We start from the raw sequence: 17,289 nt of genomic DNA, 5'->3' as shown, positions 1-17,289 counted from the left end.
CCAAAAAAGACATTTTCCTCTCCTCTCTTTTTTCTCTGGTGTCTAGGGACAAAGAATACCATTGGCTAAGCCACCAGTAAATAGTTTACTAGATACAGTTCTACTCTCCTAGGCACACAGCTCTCTTGACACAGAAATAACATTAACGAAGTCTTTCCTCTTGACTATGAATTTCACACAATACTACTACCTGCTGGTTGGTTCTGGGCCTATAGCATTACACTGATATGGAGAACAGACCTAAATGGTTTACCCAAGGCAATTGCCTCATCCTAAGCATGCTACTGACGCTTTCTGGGTGTTATTTCTCCCTTAATGTTAAAAACTGATTACCTGTCACAAGGTAATGTTGATATAAAATTTCTAGACTCTGTTTCCTGGGATGTAACAATATATGGTGCTGCTGCTGTTTTTAAAGTAAAGTTTGACCCTAGATGCAAATCTGATTGGCCTTGAGAAGCTGAGGTTATGAAGCTATCAAAATACATGTTTTCTGTTAGACATGTCTGGGCTCCATTTCTGGCTCCGCCACTTACTACTGCTGGTACATCTTAGGTGAGTTACTTAACTTCTCTGGGCTGCAGTAGCCTCTTTTGTCAAGTGGAGAACCCACCCCCAATGGGATGCCATTGGAGGTTAAATGAGTTCACATATGTAAAGTGCTTAGCACCGTTACTCTCTTGTAACAAACACCCATTATTATTAGCAAAATAAGACTTCATGGTAGATGCACCTATGTAAGTCATAAAATTTATCGACGTTAATTTTTATCAACAGATACAGAGCTATTAACTGGATCCCAAGCATCATAAAAATGACAGAAAGCAACATTAAAATTTTAAAGCACTTAAGTATTTGGTTGACAATACATAAAATTGAAATACAGGAGTTCTAAAAGTCTTTAAACCAGCTGTACTTTACCCTAATTCACTATGCCCCCTCTGGCAATAATTTTACCTGGTAATATTCTCTGTGTTATGATAAAAACTAATAATATTTACTGAATATATTCTTGGTATCAGGCACTGTTATGAGTGCAATGAGTGCTTTATGAACATATTTAATCTTCAGAGCAACTCTGAAATAGGTAGTCTTATCATGTTTTGTAGATGGGGAAACTGAGGCAGGCAGTGTGGCTCTGCAGCCCTCACTCTTGAATTCTATGATATCAGAAGGGCTTCAAGAGTGAAGCCCTCACTCTTGAATTCTATGATATCTTGAATTCTATGATATCTATTCTATATAGCAGAAGTCGGCAAACTATGGCACAAGGGCCAGCTATCCACCCCCCCATTTTATAAATAAAGTTTTATTGGAACACAGCCACACCTACTCATTTACATATTATCTACAGCTGCTTTTATACTACAACTGCTGAACTGAGTAGTTGCAACAGAGACCATCTAGCCCAGAAAAACGATAATATTTACTATCTGACCTCTTACAGAAAAAAGTTTGCTAAGCCGGATGTATGCAGTCCTTTTATTTCCAGTTTAAAAATAAAGAAACTGGGGTCCTGGGAGGTTAAATGACTTGCATCATACACTAGACAGTCAACTCCATGAGTCGCAGGATCCTGTGTCTGTGTCCCCATATCCATGTCACCTACCGCTGGGACAGAGTGGCCACTCAAAAAACTCTTGCTAAATGAATGACAGTTGTAAAGGTCACCCAGCTGGAGAATCTGGGTCTCCTCCTGACCCCACAGCTGCCGGGAGGTGAAAAGAGGGACTTTCTCCGGAGAGACGGTTAAACACAGGGTAGTTAGCATGTCGTTCGGCTGCCCATGGACACTCTTTTGCTGCTGTATTCCTCCTCCTTGGAGGTCATCTGAGACCGAGGGGTTTTTCTTTTTCCCTCAAATGCATGGACAGAGCTCTGAGAGTGTTCTTGTCCTTGTGATTGGCGCATTTTTAGACGAGATTAAAAGTGACACCCTCATGAGATGATAGTCACACGGAATCTGGTTTTGGATGGATTTCGGACTGAGCCCTGCCCGCCCTCCTCCCGCCCCCGGCCCACCCCCCACCCCCTGGTGAGTCACAGTGCACAGCCGCTGCCCTTCCGAGAGCCACTCCGGGCTTTGTTTTCTTTCCCCGTGCTTGGTGCTGGTCATGTGAGGCTCGGGGTATTAATAGACCATCAGCTTGGCCTCCTGAATCTTGTTGTTGGTCCAGGAGATAAATGGAAGGTTTTGCCAGTCCCTTTGTGCCATTTTTCACCCCTCTTTCAACTCGCACGTGCTGGTTGGTGACAGAGCTGAGCCAGACAGGCCGAGGGCATCCAGTATGGCCACTAGCCATGGACGTGGCCTCAGCCTCCAACCTGGGACCACCAGTACTAATCCTAACAAATTAGCCTCAGCCTTTTCTCCCAGCCTTCTCCCAGTTGGATGGCGGCATCGCTGCCTGCATGTGTGAGAACTATATAAGCCTGGCTGGAAAAGGTTTGGGGGTGTGGGGTTTTTTTTTTCTCTTTTTTGAACTTAAAGTAAAATTATGCTCAGGAAATTAAAAGTCTGTACGTGGTTTGACAGACTCCCAAGAGGCTCCACGGGGACAACATTTTTAAACAAATGCTTTGGAAGCAGAGGTTCTTTGAATTGCTTGGGGCTTGGATCCAAAAGTTTCAGTTCTCCCCTGCAGCCCAAGTTTTAGAATGTCGCTTTGCAAGTTCCCGCAGCCTCGACTCCAGCACCCAGCACGGCGGCGTCGGACTCAGTGTTTACTGACCTGTGCTGGGGCCTGGCTGGGAGATGAAGCTCCCTTGGAAAGTGCCCTAGGAGCAGAGAGACTGAAGGCTTAAAATAAAGCAGAGATGGCAGTTCTCTAAAGCTAGCTTACTTTTTAAGTGGAAGGCTAGTTCGTTTTTCTAGGGGGCCCAGAGGGTTCTGATAACATTGCTTTCACTTAACGTCCACCTCTTTTGTTCGATAACTCCGTGGAAACATGAAGTGTGTTGAGGAGGGCTCTGCCAAGGCCTCTCACTGCTTGCGGAGCAGTTGGTAAGGTGTAGTTTCTCGAGACTCACTTTGCTCATCTGCTAAATGGGTCACTCCAATCTCAAGCTGCAGTTTTCAAAATAGAATCTTTGAATTTTTTAAAATCTTGCCACATCTGTAAAGAACTTTGCTATAGAAGGGAAGAAAGATTGGGCTGAGGATGGACCAACTTCAGTTATCTTTATTTCTTCTTATTTGGTGATAATGGGGGTGGTGGGGATGGGGCGTAATCTCAATGAACTGACTCCACCTTTATTGTCCACCTGATTGGTGCCAGTCACTGTGCTCAGGGAGATAGGTGCACACCCTCATCTCAAGCTCTCAACAATCTTGAGGACTCTCAGTATTAGTAGTATACTAATACTGAGGCGCCAAGAAATTCAGTTATTTTCCCATAGTCACAGAGATAATAAGCAGTCAAACCAAGACTTGAACTTAAACCTAGAGCTGCAAGGATCCTAGCCTCTTAGTAGAAATAAACACTCTACATCCCTGCATTTCTCTCTCCTCCAGTGACTGGAGTCTTTCCACAGAAAGTTAAGTGCAGTGAATAGTATACTGAATGCTGCATAAGCAGGAGACATCCTGATAAAAAGGCCACTTCCCTGGAAAGTGCGTAGGGATGCTGAACATGAGCTTTAGGTGCCTGGAGAGCAGTCAGTGCCACTGGGGAAGAAGTTCAAGTTGGGGTAGAAGAATTCCTGCTTGGACTGATTCTATGGAACTGAAACATTTGCAGGTCATAGGAGGTTTTGTTCCCTTCAGAGTCCGTCAGTTCCACTTGCTGAAGTAGGACAAGCAGAATGAATTAGCCCTGGCTGCAGCCAAACTCTTTATATGTAAAAGAAAAAAGCAATTAAATGTTCAGCCTGATTCCTGGGTTTTGAATTACCCCCATTTGTCTTTTGCTTTGAGCATCTGCTTTTTATTGCATTGTGGCCCTGCCTGCTATTTATCTCTCCCCCTCAGTCTGTATCTCCGTGTCATGTGACTCCAAAGCGAAGATTAGAGGAGAAAAAAATATCTCTGTATTCTAAGCCTGGCAACTTCTATTTTTATCCACAGCTGTTGGAACTGATAGCAAAGTCACAGCTCACATCCCTGAGTGGCATTGCCCAAAAGAACTTCATGAACATTTTGGAAAAAGTGGTTCTGAAAGGTGAGCTCTCTCTCACTCTCTCACCCCTTTTTATAGGCACGGGGACGGACAGATGGATTTTCCAATAGAGCAGACATGTCATTAGATTTAAGGGGATGTGAGTGGATGGAGATGAATGACTCCAGATGCAGCTCTGTAGTGCCAGATCCCAGTTCAGAAAAAGGTACAGCTCGTGCCCATGGCAAAGAGTAAGAGCATCGCCCTCCCGCCCTTTTACTGAAATCCTCTCTCCTGCCGTAAGTGTCTCGGGCTCCTCACTGTAAACACATGTCCCCACCTAGGCTGCCGAGTCTCTGGATCCCAAATTCCTAGAAAATTGAACCATGCACAAGGCTGAATAGATTCATCGACTCTTTGAGCCCGAAGGAACCTTAGGTTTTTGGATCAACTGTCTCATGAGAAAGAGTGATTTGTCCATAGTCACGCAAAGAGTCACCCATACAGGATTAGAATCCCAGCTCCCAACTCCCATATGCTCCTACCACTGACCACCGAAAAGGGATGACCAGGCAAAAGCAACTGCTTTCAAGTCAGGTGAGCCACTGGTGCTGGTGGAACAATGAGAAAGAAAGAGTCTTTGTAGAAAACTGGGGAGAGGAGAACAAAGAGGGACCTAGATAATGGAAACTCTACCCAGTAACCTCGAGGGCAGACGCTGGCCAAGTAGAGAAGAAACACCAGCGAGAAAGAAAACCATATCCCCAGGGGTAACACCCAGTAACTGGAGCAGAATAGAGAAGAAAGGCCCACTTATACAATGTCAGGTGTCCCATAGCCAAACTATTCTTTCTCTTTGTCTTCCCCACCCAAGTCCTGGAAGACCAGCAAAACATCAGACTCATAAGAGAACTACTCCAGACCCTCTACACCTCCTTATGTACACTGGTCCAAAGAGTCGGCAAGTGCGTGCTGGTCGGGAACATCAACATGTGGGTGTACCGAATGGAGACGATTCTCCACTGGCAGCAACAGCTGAACAACATCCAGATTACCAGGGTAAGCGGGACCGCCCAGCCGCGTCAGTCCAGGCAGGAGGGGCTTCGGTCCCTTCCTCCGCAGGGCCGCCGGCCGCCTCGCCAGGGCTCTGTCTCCCCTCCGGTGGTGGGAGAGCCTGGACTGCCCTGGTCTGATGCTGGATACTGAGTGCCGGAGGGGGCTTCCTGATAAATGGAGGATGGGAAGGAAAACTTGGCAAAACAGGGTCAGAGTATGTGAAACGTGAAACATGGCGGCCAAACCGGAAAGTGGGCTTTGGGGAAGAGGTCGGCCCTACCGCTGACATCCTCTGTGCGACGACATGTGGGCCTCTCCTCTTCGCCCGTTTCCCCTTAAGGCCTGTGTTGTTTGCAGCATCAGGACGCCGCCTGGCTACCAGGGAGCGATGATGGCAGTGGCTGGGACAAAGGGCGCCAGCCTTTCAAAAGTATAGTTCCAGTTCTCAACAGTTATGACGAAGGAAGCCTTTGATGAAAGACTATGAACACACGTCAGAAAAGACCTGAGCAATTCTTACTCAAGCCAAAAAAAAAAAAAGGCCTATATTACCAGCTTCACTACTGTCAGTAGTTTCCTTTAGGTTTGAACTTGGCCCTCGGCTTGGGTCCTCTTACCAGGGAGCAGGAGGACAAGGCTCGGAGGCACTGTGAGCAGGACTCGGGTGCCCTGTCCCAGGACTCACTGATGGATAGGCACCCTTCGGCGGCTCAAGGAGCACTTGGCTGTCTTTATCTAGTCGCTGACCGCGGCTGTTTTAAGTGGTTCTGGGACCCACACTGATTGAGTTTGGGTCTGTCCCGCCTCTCAAGAAAGTAACATGAAGAAAACCTCTTTGACCCCTTTTAAATAATGTTTTGACTCTAAAGTTTTCAAAACGCAATGTCCTTCCCATTACTGTTAATACCTCTCTGTGCCTTAGTTTCTTAAACTCTGAAACAGAGGCCTCGGAGTTACGTGACTTCCTTAGAGTCACTTAGGCCAACACACACACACACACACACACACACGTACACCATGCAGAGCACCAGCCCAGGTAATCTTTCAAAAGCTATCTCAATAATCTGACTAGTATAAGAAAACATGAGAATTTCTTATGAACATTTATCTGATTTATTTTAATAATTGAGTCCATTCCCATTTCTCGAGTATAGGCACAGTTTGACGCTGTGAATTTGAGACTTAAATTTCCAGCTTATCGCTGACAGAAAACCCCCTAATACTTTCTCTCTGATTTCTGGCATTCTCTGTAGCTTGGACTTCATATTTATGTTTTTTTCCTAAGCCCAGAAGAGACTTACCCAGCCAGTGATATAAGTGAGGAAGTCCCATTTGTCCCAAAGGCATTCTTCCCTCCAGCAACTATGGGACACCCATTTGGGTGGCCACACTTGTCTGGAGCTGGCCTCTGTCCCTTCCCCGGCCACACCCGCCCACGGCCCTTGCACACCCATGGGCTTCCTTCCCCAGAGCCCCTTTTCCTTGAGCCACACACACTCTCAGGAGGTAGCCGTTGTAGTCCCTGTTTATTCACGGGGTGGGACCAGACAAGCCCACTGATTTTCCCCAAGTAACTCAACAGTTAGGCCCAGCGCTAGGGCCAGAGCCCTGGGCTCCTTGTTCCTAAAATGGCAAGGCTTGCTTAACATCAACGGTTTCCAAACTTTTTTTCAGCCCAGCTTTCTTCCAACTATGTATTCAGTGATTCGGCTTTTTGCAAACCTTTTAAATCCAAAGAAATGCCACACAGGACGGATCAAACCCTGGAGTTCACCTCACTCTGCTCATGGTACTCCAACTGGGCCACGCTACTCTCTGCACACTCTCAGCTTCATCCCGGCCCAGGCCTTTTAAACTTGTCACCTCCCCTGACCGTCCAGTCTGGTGAAGCCACTGTCATTGCACCCTCTTCAGATCAGTTTTTACCATCTGAAATTATCTCACATGGGGATTCGCTTTCCTGTCTCCATCCACTGGCTTATCAACTCCACAAAGAGAGAACATTACTGTTTTGTTCCCCGCTCTGTTCCCTCCACCTGGCACAGAGCAGGAGGTAGCCCATAAATTTTACTTGAGCGAGTGAATGATTAAAGGGGAGTTTCCTCCCACCGCCTGCCTGAAGTGCTTGTTCAAAGTCCATAGGAATGCAGTCAGAAACTACTGCCCGGTGTTATGGATGATGATGATGACCATTTACCAACTGCAGGATTTGGGGCAAGTTATTCAGCCACCGCATGTCTCAATTTCCTCATTTGGAAAATAGAGCAGTAATGTGTACCTCCTAGCCCTGGTGTGAGGTTTAAAAAGTTGATACACGGAAAGCACTTGGCCCCGTGCCTGACATGCTGTAAGTACTGTAAATGCACCAGCTGTTATTACTAAGGGCTCACTCTGTAGCAGACACTCTTCTAAGCCCTTTACATACAGGGTGAGGCAAGAGTGGGTTTCCAGCTGTGAGTACACGAAACGCAGAGTTTATTCTGACATGATTATTTATTATGTATTATATCATCATTTTCTGCATGAACTTGTAAACCTACTCTTGCCCAGCCTGTAATATTGACCTACCTAATGAATAATTGTAAGTAGGAGTCATTATAATAGGTAATATTTACTGGGCATCATGCAAAGTAAGGACTTCCATGCATCATGTCATCCATTCCCCCCAGCAACACTGTAAGGTACGCTTCTCCTCATTTTGTAAATGGCTGAGTAGTTGGAGTAACCTGGCCGGGGTCTCACCACCGTAAGATGTGGCGTGGGGATTGAACCGGACCTGTCCACTGAGCCTGTGCTTGTTGTATTCAATGCCCTCATGTCCCTCGCGCCCTCCTGGGCTCTGAGCTGCATGATTTCAGAGCGGGGAGCCCCCAGGGCCCTGAAGAGCTATTCATAGAAAGCTCAGCTCTCCAGAGGGAAAAACAGAGAGAGAGATGGGAGGGGGAAACTTAATTACTTCAGTCTGGGCTGTATTTAAAAAGCTTACTTTTTAACAGTTTGGACTAAAGAAAAGCACGTTATTCTATGAAAATGTTACGGTGACATTTATAGTCATTGCTTTCTAGTTGCCAAAGTTCTATCAGTATCTTGTTTTCCTTCAGAATTTCATAATTCCATAGAGCCAATTTTTTATTGGCAAAAGAATGAATATAAAAAGGATAAAAAAGGAAGAGAACGGGTGTGTACGTGTGGAGTGGGGATTGGGTAGAACCACACTGTGCTGTGAGCAAAGCAGGCTCTTGAAGCCTGGGGGACAGGGTACATATAAAGGATTTCAACCAAATGCTCGATCGGAGGAGCAAGAGTCACTTATTTTTCTCTTAAATGTTAATATTCAAAAAAGCAGAAGGCACGCAAGCAGCTAACCATTTATCAGGAGTAAGGGCTCTCTCAGCATGGGGTCTGGGCAAGAATTTTGGAAAAGTTCAGGTTTGAACATTTAAGAGCAAACTCTGCCAAGTGGACTTTAATAGGAGTTCATATAATAATTGGCCTGGGAGTTTTAACCAAAAAAGTAGATGCTTTGAAGTGCTAGGAACAAAAAGAAAAGCTCATGGCAGTTTTATTAGCCCCTATGATCAGCAGCAGATGATAAATGACAAATAGGTCTAGGGCCTTCTGCAGCCCAGCAAAGCCCTGAGTTCTGCAAACAATTGAAAGCTCAGCCCAGCAGCCTGAGCGATAAAAATCGCCAAGTCATACACACGTCTGATGAGTTAGGAGGCTGAAACTGTGCCAAATCTGAGCTTGTTGGAGCTGGAAGGGATCTTCAGAATCTTCTGAACAATTCATTTTGGACCCGGAGAGACTGAGATCCAGACTTCCAAGGGTACCTGGGATCTAGACCTACTGTGTGTCCTTCCCATGTCCCTCCCATGCCACTTCCCATTCTTCTCCATAGTCCATCCTTCCAGGGCCCCCTGCCACTGTCCACCTTCCCTCTACATGCCTGTCCTGCTTTGCAGGGGACACAAGATGGAATTGCTAAGACCGCACGTGCCCCCCACCCTGCCCTCTGAATCCTGTGTGTTCAGGCTTTGATGTAATTGAGGGATCAGTGGTCACCGGGAGGCAGTGAGATAGGAGCCCGGGGCAGCAGGCAAGTGGGGGCTGCTCTGTCCAGAGCGGTGAGCCCTCCCAGAAGGTGGCAAATCTCATAACTGAGTGAACTGACTGAAGCAGGAGAATGTAACATGTGCTGCTGGGAGAATCTTCAGGAGTCAAAGTATGAAGCTTTGTGAAACTGGAAAATCTCCCTGGCACCATTGAGTTCCAGCTGGCCCAGCTCTTCTTTGTGGTGATAGCCATGGGTCCTGTGTCTGCATTTAGGGCAGGGACAATTGCTGCTTTTGATTTCTGATCAATAAACCAGCTCGAAGATGGAGGGCGTCGCCTGGTGGGTTTGCCCTTCAAGGCTTACCATAACCCTTCTCCCCACAGCCTGCCTTCAAAGGCCTCACCTTCACCGACCTGCCTTTGTGCCTACAACTGAACATCATGCAGAGGCTGAGCGACGGGCGAGACCTGGTCAGCCTGGGCCAGGTGGCCCCCAACCTGCACGTGCTCAGCGAGGACCGGCTGCTGTGGAAGAGGCTCTGCCTGTACCACTTCTCCGAGCGGCAGGTCGGTGGGGCCAGCGGACACTCCCTCCCTCTTTCCCTCCTCTGTCCCCACCTTCAAGCTTTCCGGGCATCCTCTCAGAGCTGGAAGTGTGGGTGCTCACCCACCAGGGCTTTCTGGTTTGACTGGAAAACAACAGTCCAGGGAGTTCCTAAATAATGTGTGTTTGGGGTTATTTTTTTTTGCAGGGGCAGGGGAGTGAGCAGCTGGTTTTGATGGAAAAAAAACACACACACATTCTTAACCTATCTACATTTTACAGCTCTCTCAAAAAAAATACAACCTCACAAATTGATACCAGTCCTTTTTTTATAACAAATCAACTTATATTTTTATATTTTATAGCTGAACTAATTTTATAGATATTATTTCATTTTATTTGAATGACCCAGGGAAGAGTAGATATCATGATGCCCACTTTAAACAAATGAAGAGACTGAGGCCACAAGTGGCTGAGTGACACATCAAAACTAGCGGAGGGGTTGTCTAGTTGAGGAACCTGGCCTTGAATTTGAATTTGGGCCTTCTGACACCAACTCCAGGCTGTCACCCCTCCTCAGGATGCCTCAGTTTTTTTCCAGCCTCTTTATATAGAAGCGTGAACTCAACAAGTTCTGCTCATGAGGCCTGTAATATTTAGACATGAAGTAGAGCCACCATGCTGAGCAGTTCATGCATCTCCCTGGAAATGATCACTCAAGTCAGAGCAAGCAAGAGACTAATATTGTTTACTGAGATCACCTAAACTTAAAAGGACCATTCAAATGCAGTTCAGCAGAGGTCACTAGAAAGATGTCACCAGCCACCTGTTTCTTTTCAAGGCTGGTGAAACGCTACCGTTGATCAGAAGATACTTTTTCTATCCTGGCTGTTTTCCCCTAGCTATTGCAGGGTAGAGATGAAAAAGGGCAGGGAGGGGAGGGGAGCAGAACAGGACCAGAAAACCACAGACCCTCTTCTTGCTGAACTCTCCTGCAACAACTTTTATTTGATATTTAGATCCAAGCGATTAATTCTGTCAGACAAAGGACAGCTGGATTGGAAGAAGATGTATTTCAAGCTTGTGCGATGTTACCCACGGAAAGAGCAGTATGGGGATACCCTACAGCTTTGCAAACACTGTCACATCCTTTCCTGGAAGGTATGTGTCTCGCAGGGGGCTGCCACAGACCCCTAGCCCAGACCCCAAGAGCCAGTCGTGCCAGCCATTTCGACGCCAAGTCCTCTCCTAACCTTCACTACCACAACCTCCAGCCAGAGGTGAAGGCGAAACCAATTCTGTCTCTGGGGAAAGAAACTTTCAAAGACCTTAATTTCCTTCACCAACCCCCTTAGGTTCATTTTTTGCTACAATCCCCCTCCCCCCCTAAAAAAGTTCTCCCACCTCTGTGTACAAGTACACGCGTGCCTGCACGTGCACACGGCTCTTTAGTGTTTCCAGAATTTACGGCATTCTTGGCGAGGAATGTTGTTTTGAGGTTGGGCGATGCCTTGTGGTGCTCCAAGCCAACGAGACGCTTCTGAGAACTCAAACCTGACCTTGATGTTCCTTTGCAGGGCACTGACCACCCGTGCACAGCCAATAACCCAGAGAGCTGCTCCGTCTCCCTCTCTCCCCAGGACTTCATCAACTTGTTCAAGTTCTGAGTCACAGCACATGACAGCACTTCAGAAGGGTTCCCCCGCTGACTGGATGGCTGGGAGTACAGCGTTCGGACACTTCATTTGTAAATAGTGTACATTTTAAACATTGGCTCGAAGCTTCTGAGATAAGTCACGGAGAGGACATTTGGAAGGGAGAGACGCAGTCGCTGGCTGGGAATCTAAGACTATAGACTTCTCATTAGAATTGGTATGGAAACGCAGAAATACTGTAAATAAACTTTTTTTTTCTAATGATTTGCCAGCAAGACTATAAGGGCAGGAGTTCTGTGTTACCGGGGGAAAATGGAATTCTCTCGAGGTTCCCTGAAACTCCTAGAAATGCAGAAGAAGAGGGCAAAACTCAAATACAAGATAGAGCACGCTTTGTTTACAATGTGAAAACCCGCTTTAAGAAGATGAAAAACTACAGATGAGCAATCCCTGGGCTTTTGGTTTTGATTTTGCGTTAGTTTTAAGAAGGCAAGGAAAGCCACCGTAAACCGCATGGGCGTATGCAGGGCCTTCCCTTACAAAGATACCACACAAGAGTCTACCTCGGAAAGCACAGTGGTCGCTGACAAAGCGCTTGTCCAGGAGGCAGGGTCTGCTTTTCTTGTTTTCTCGTCATATAGAAAGTGATTTAAAACAGGAAGGGATCTTGAGGGCCGTCCTCATTGTGTTCCTCCTGAGGTGAATGGGGCGGTCTCCGGAGTTGCCTCTCATCTAGAACCATCCCCCAAAACACCTAGACCCTGTTCCCTCTCGTGCTGTCGCTCATCCGGGACAACATGAGGTTATGAAAACCGTCCCAGAGGATGTCCTGACCCAGAAATCATAGAATGAGTCACCCTGTAGCTGTGAAGACTCTCTTATTCCTGTTGAATGTCCCGGCTTGTCTGCTTCCTGGGGTATCTTCACGGATAAGCAGGAGCCTGTCTCTGCGGACTGGTCGGAGCCAGGGCGCTGATAAAGGCTTGGGAAGCAGGTTTGACCTGTCAGTGAGGCGTTCCACCAGCTGCCGCTCCTCTTGGCGTGTGATGAACCGAGGGGCCTTCTCTTCTTTGCGTCCCACATCGAAGTGTGGTCAAGCTGGGAGCTAGGGCTCCTTGCGAGGATGATAAAATAAAGCCTGGAGTTCCAGCCAAATAGGGAACAGAAGTGCTTTGAGTTCACCCCAAACATGCTTTGTACCCAGGGCATCTCGCTAGGTCATCATCAGCAGGTAACTATGGGGGAGAAAGGAAATCTCAGGATGTAATGAGTTTATTGTCAAATATTCCTGGGAGGGGGTGGGGAGTGTTTTTGTTTTTTACTTTTTATAGAATTTTATTTTGCTTTTCTACAAAAAAAATGTACATATTTTGCTGTTGTATTTGCTTTTTTTTTTTTTTTTTTTGTAAATAAAGTTGCCACCCTGCATGTCCTTGGAAAATACGTGAAGCCAAATAGGAACTTGGTTCATATTCACGCTGAGGATCAGTGAATCCTTAGAGGTTGGACTTGGGGTGACCTAAAGAGGGGCAGATGGTTTGGCCGAACAGAAACAAGCCCAGGGACCAGCTAGTGACACTGGGCCTCCTCACGCCCTCCCCTCAACATGCAACTCGAGCACCAGCATTTGGGAGAGAAACCAACTGTTAGTCGGTGCCCCTCACTTTGCAATCTTTGGGCCTACACCAAGGTTTCTCAATAGTTTTTTTTCACTATCACCCTCCAAGAAGAAATAATTACACTGAATTTAAATTCTCCCTAATGAAAAAAATTAAATATTGAAAAATAAAGTCTCGCTGGGTGAGGTTGAGCTTTGGAGGTCCACACACCATTATAATCCCGAGAGGCGTGTTTTGCTCCCCGCCCCCCTCCAGTCAAGGTCACACTGAGAATGCAGGGCCTACACAGTGGACTGGAAAGTTTCCATAACTCAGACAGCCCCTCTCAAATGTCTGTTTTCTTAAAGACGTGGGATGGAAATTAGGAAGCTTTGACTCTTTGGGGTTAGGTGTTCATGGCCTTCCACTTCTTCCCCCCACCTTGTGACCTCTGCCCCTTCATGCTGATCGAGGAGATGGAAGCTCCTGAGTGCCTTCAGGCTTGCAGTCCCAGAAACGTCACCTGCTCTGGACCACCAGCGCAAAGCCGGCGGAGGTTAGACTGTCTGCAGTGCTCTTGCGTCCTGCCGCAGGCAGCTTGCAAGGCGCATGCTTGCAAGAGACCCCTAACCACAAGTGACGGGCCCACTGTTTTCTGAGATGTTTACTTAGAAGGTGCCTCTGGGCTCTTCCATCTCCTCCGGCATCATTGCAGGTGGCGTGTAATGGAGTCCAGGGAAATTTTTAAGGAAAATAGAGCCCCGACATTTGTGGTTTTCTTTCGCTGGAGGAGAGTAAGAAGGAAATGGCAGGTGGAGAGGGAGGGGGAAAAGGGAGAGAAATGGCATCTCTTTGGAGCTGTGGTTTGTGTGAGGGCAATAGGGGCAAGCACAGCGGTCACAGAGCATCTGTGTGGTGCCACGTGGTGGCTGGGAAACGTGGTCAGAGCCTCACACATACATAAAAGGAGGTGAAAAGAAAATTTGTGTTTGCTGGGCACTAATCATTTATAGAATGTCTAATGGCAAACTCTCCCAAGACAATTTGGTCTAAAAAACAAAAACATAGGATCCCCGTCTCAGAAATGCTGGTCTAAAAGCCAGAGGGACATGACAATGGAAACTGCTGGGCGAGGGGGTAACACTCCTCTCTTTGCTATACTGACCCCACCCCAACCTTGTGGTGTAGCATTTGAAACTGATGGCAAATGTGAAATAATGTGGACTTACAGAAAAGGAGTTTTGTCCAGGGCAGTGTGAGCGAATCCATGGGGATGCTATCACATGGTCCAACTGAAAGGCTAATGAGCAATGAGCCTAGAGTTTCTTGAGACTGACAGTAGCATCTGAGGACGGGAGAATATGTGAAGTTTAGGAGTGTTCATTCACTTAATAGCAGGATCCAGAGGAAAGTCCAATGACACCTTAAACTGTGTTGCGTTATGACTTGGCGCTGTTACCTTGAACAGATGGAGCAGTCGCGTGGAAGGGCGAGGGGGAGAAACTTCAAGGTGTCAGCTGTGCAGTGACATATGTTTAGTGACGATCAACTTTATATTGAAGTGGATCAGAGAAGATACTTTAGACGAGTTGGGTTTATACTGCAAAACTCAACACAAGAGCAGGCTTCGCTTGGCGATGGCGAAGGAAGGCGATGAGTGTATGTTGCACTATTGCCACAGTTCTCATCTGTGCATTCAGAAACTTTCATGGCAAGCTTGCTATGAGCAGAGGCTCCGCGTTGCTGTTGTTCTTATGTGGGAGGAGAAAATGAGTTTGGAATTTCATATGTCTGAGCAAGTGCTGTGATGTACAAGAAGGTCAATCATTTCAAGACATGCTCAGCAGGTTATCATCCTTAGCATTCAATACAGTGTTTATCATAAAACATGCACCTGAGTTTATATTCTTCTGCCAGGCAATAGGCCAATAATGTCTTGCTATGCAAACACTATTTTATGTGTGATTTTTTTTAACTGTAATTTTTTGTGTGAATTTTTTCTAACTAAAGTATATCATCAGTTTCTATGTTGACATCTGTTGTTGTTTTGTTTTTTGCTTCTTTTTTTTTCATCTGTTTCCAACTCCCTGAGTCTGTGAACCATCCCTTCTGACTGGATACTGGCCTGACATCCTATTAGTGTTTAAACAGACCTCAGAAACACCCTGAACCTCTGGGCGAATGCAGACATGTGGCTCTTTGATATATCTTGGGCCCTTGGTGTCTTCCATAAACAAGATCGCAATTCCTTTAAACTCAGCATTTTCTGTAGATGCTGTCTGCTCTGTCTTGTTAAAGAAAGTGCACCCTCCATCATTTTTCAAGGGAGGGGGACTCTTACCCCAGCCCTCCATGCTGGAAGGGCGGTTGGAGATGTTGAAGTCTGGCACTCTTTTTGCCTTTCAAAATGAGGTCATGGGTCCAGAACACTCAGGGGACATGCCTCAGTCACCCTGGCACCCAGGGGTGGACCTGAGCAGAAATAAACCTGGGACTTCCTGAGGCCTTGACTTTGTGCCCCAGCCCCGACCCTTTCTGGTATGGCCGGAGACACATGACACTGACCTGGTTCTTCAAGAGACCTTCACCGTGGAAGGCGAGAGCGAGGGTCCAGTGCTGGGCATCTGGCCGCTGACTTCTCCAAACATTTCAAGCCCCTGATTCTTCTTAGAGAAATTAAGGAGCCACATAATATTTTTACAGGCCTCTGACTCTGCCGTCAGTACAGCGTTCTAGTGAGTGCCACCTCTGGCCAGAAAATAAGCAGCGTGTTTCACAGATTCTTTTTCCCTGGGTACTTAGATGTTATGACAAAAGTGGCCCTTAAGACAGATAGTGACTGAGCAGCCAGCTGACTTTCTAGAAACGGAGGTTCTGATGATTGCTAAGTGAGTAGTTCCTCTGCCCTTAGACAAAGAGGTACGTTTAATCCAACCCCTCCATCTCCCTGTCTCGGTACCCACTGTGGACCCCATCCTGTGAGCTTCTGTCCCCATGGAAGTTTGCTCTCTGCCAAACCTCACCCTTACTAAGCAAGGGGGGGGTTATTCCACGAGGCAGCAAGGAGCGAGGAACCACGATACTCAAGACTTTGTCTGCTGGACATTTTTCAAAGTGTCCTTGAACTCACTCAGCAAACAAAACTTCCTGAAAAATCTCTCAAAACGTAGGCCCTGCTCTGTTTGGCCAAAAATGGACGGCTGCTCCAAAACCCTGAACCTCTTGGAATTCCATCTGCTACAGCATTACTTCTGGAGTCTGAACATGACTTTTTCTGTCTTTGAGTATAGAAATGTTTGTTTGATGAACGATACACAAGTATGTTAAACAGAAGGCTCCAAGCGGTGCTCTACACTTGAGAACTCTTGGCGCCATCTTTGTCCTACCAAGTGCCAATCACCCTGGCTAAAGGGGGTTTATTCAAAGTCCATGTCCTAAGCTTAGAGGCTTTACTTTTTTAATGAAAAATAGTATAGGGGGTTAAACATTGTAACTAAAGTATAAGGTTAGACCAATTACATGCAAAGATGTTTATTTAATATTGTGTGAGCTATCCATCTGTATAAATTATTTGCACACTTTTCTTGCATGATGAACTGACTTTTTTTATAGTTGTTTGTACCAGACGGTGGCATATTTTTGTAAAAATTTTTTGACACTGAACTGCAATAAATGTTTTTCCAACAACACACACTGGTGCATTTTTGGTTTGTATCAATTCTAGTTGGCTTTTTTTTCATACCGAGTATGTTTATCTTTTGCCTAGCTAGACTTATAGTCCTCCCAGAAACTTCTCATTTTTGTAAAACTTCTAGGAACACATAGAAAAAGAAGCTGGCTGCTAAGTACCAACCAGGGTCAATAATACAGCCTTATGCTTAAATGGGCTATTTCTGCTCACAGTCTGTATAGTACAAACATTCAGGGAATAATAAACTTTGAAGTCAATATCAATGTAGTCACCAACAGACATATAATGAATAACTATTCTACGCTAGACTCTGTGCAAGGCACTAGGAGTAGGAAGGTGAACAAGACCGATATGGTCCCTGCCATAAGAGAATTTAGGTTCTAGTGAGAAACAAAAAACAAGTCGGAAAAAAATTTAATGTGCAACAAGAGCTATGAAGGGAATAAACAAGGGGCTGAGGTGCAAACCAACCAGGGGAACCTACTGCAGAGAGGCTGAGTGGGGGGGCCTTGCTGGGGTGAGGAGGAGCTGGCCCCAGGAGAATATGGGCATGAACATTCCAGAAAGAGGACACGGCTTATGCAAGGTATAG

The 17,289-nt window shown here is 46.3% G+C and overlaps 1 protein-coding gene across 2 annotated transcripts in view; it reads left to right on the top strand.

Annotated features, from left to right (window-relative positions):
- Positions 1 to 16,695, top strand: part of FBXO32 (F-box protein 32) — a 33,060-nt gene extending 16,365 nt beyond the window's left edge. The window contains exons 5-9 of one of the 2 annotated variants that reach the window (XM_045861018.1): positions 4,067 to 4,160; positions 4,972 to 5,156; positions 9,594 to 9,785; positions 10,780 to 10,914; positions 11,331 to 16,695. In XM_045861018.1, the coding sequence (XP_045716974.1) occupies positions 4,067 to 4,160; positions 4,972 to 5,156; positions 9,594 to 9,785; positions 10,780 to 10,914; positions 11,331 to 11,420 (696 nt within the window). In that variant the 3' untranslated portion in view covers positions 11,421 to 16,695. Of the gene's footprint in view, positions 1 to 4,066; positions 4,161 to 4,971; positions 5,157 to 9,593; positions 9,786 to 10,772; positions 10,915 to 11,330 lie in introns of both variants that reach the window. The other variant, XM_045861017.1, reaches the window with a different exon arrangement.
- Positions 16,696 to 17,289: the final 594 nt, after the last annotated feature.

This window comes from Phyllostomus hastatus, unplaced genomic scaffold (assembly GCF_019186645.2).
Source record: "Phyllostomus hastatus isolate PE091 unplaced genomic scaffold, TTU_PhHast_1.1 phas_scaffold_21, whole genome shotgun sequence".
Lineage (NCBI taxonomy): Eukaryota > Metazoa > Chordata > Mammalia > Chiroptera > Phyllostomidae > Phyllostomus > Phyllostomus hastatus.
The sequence above is the reverse complement of the archived record's forward strand: the minus strand, read 5'-3'. Positions and strand labels throughout refer to the sequence as shown.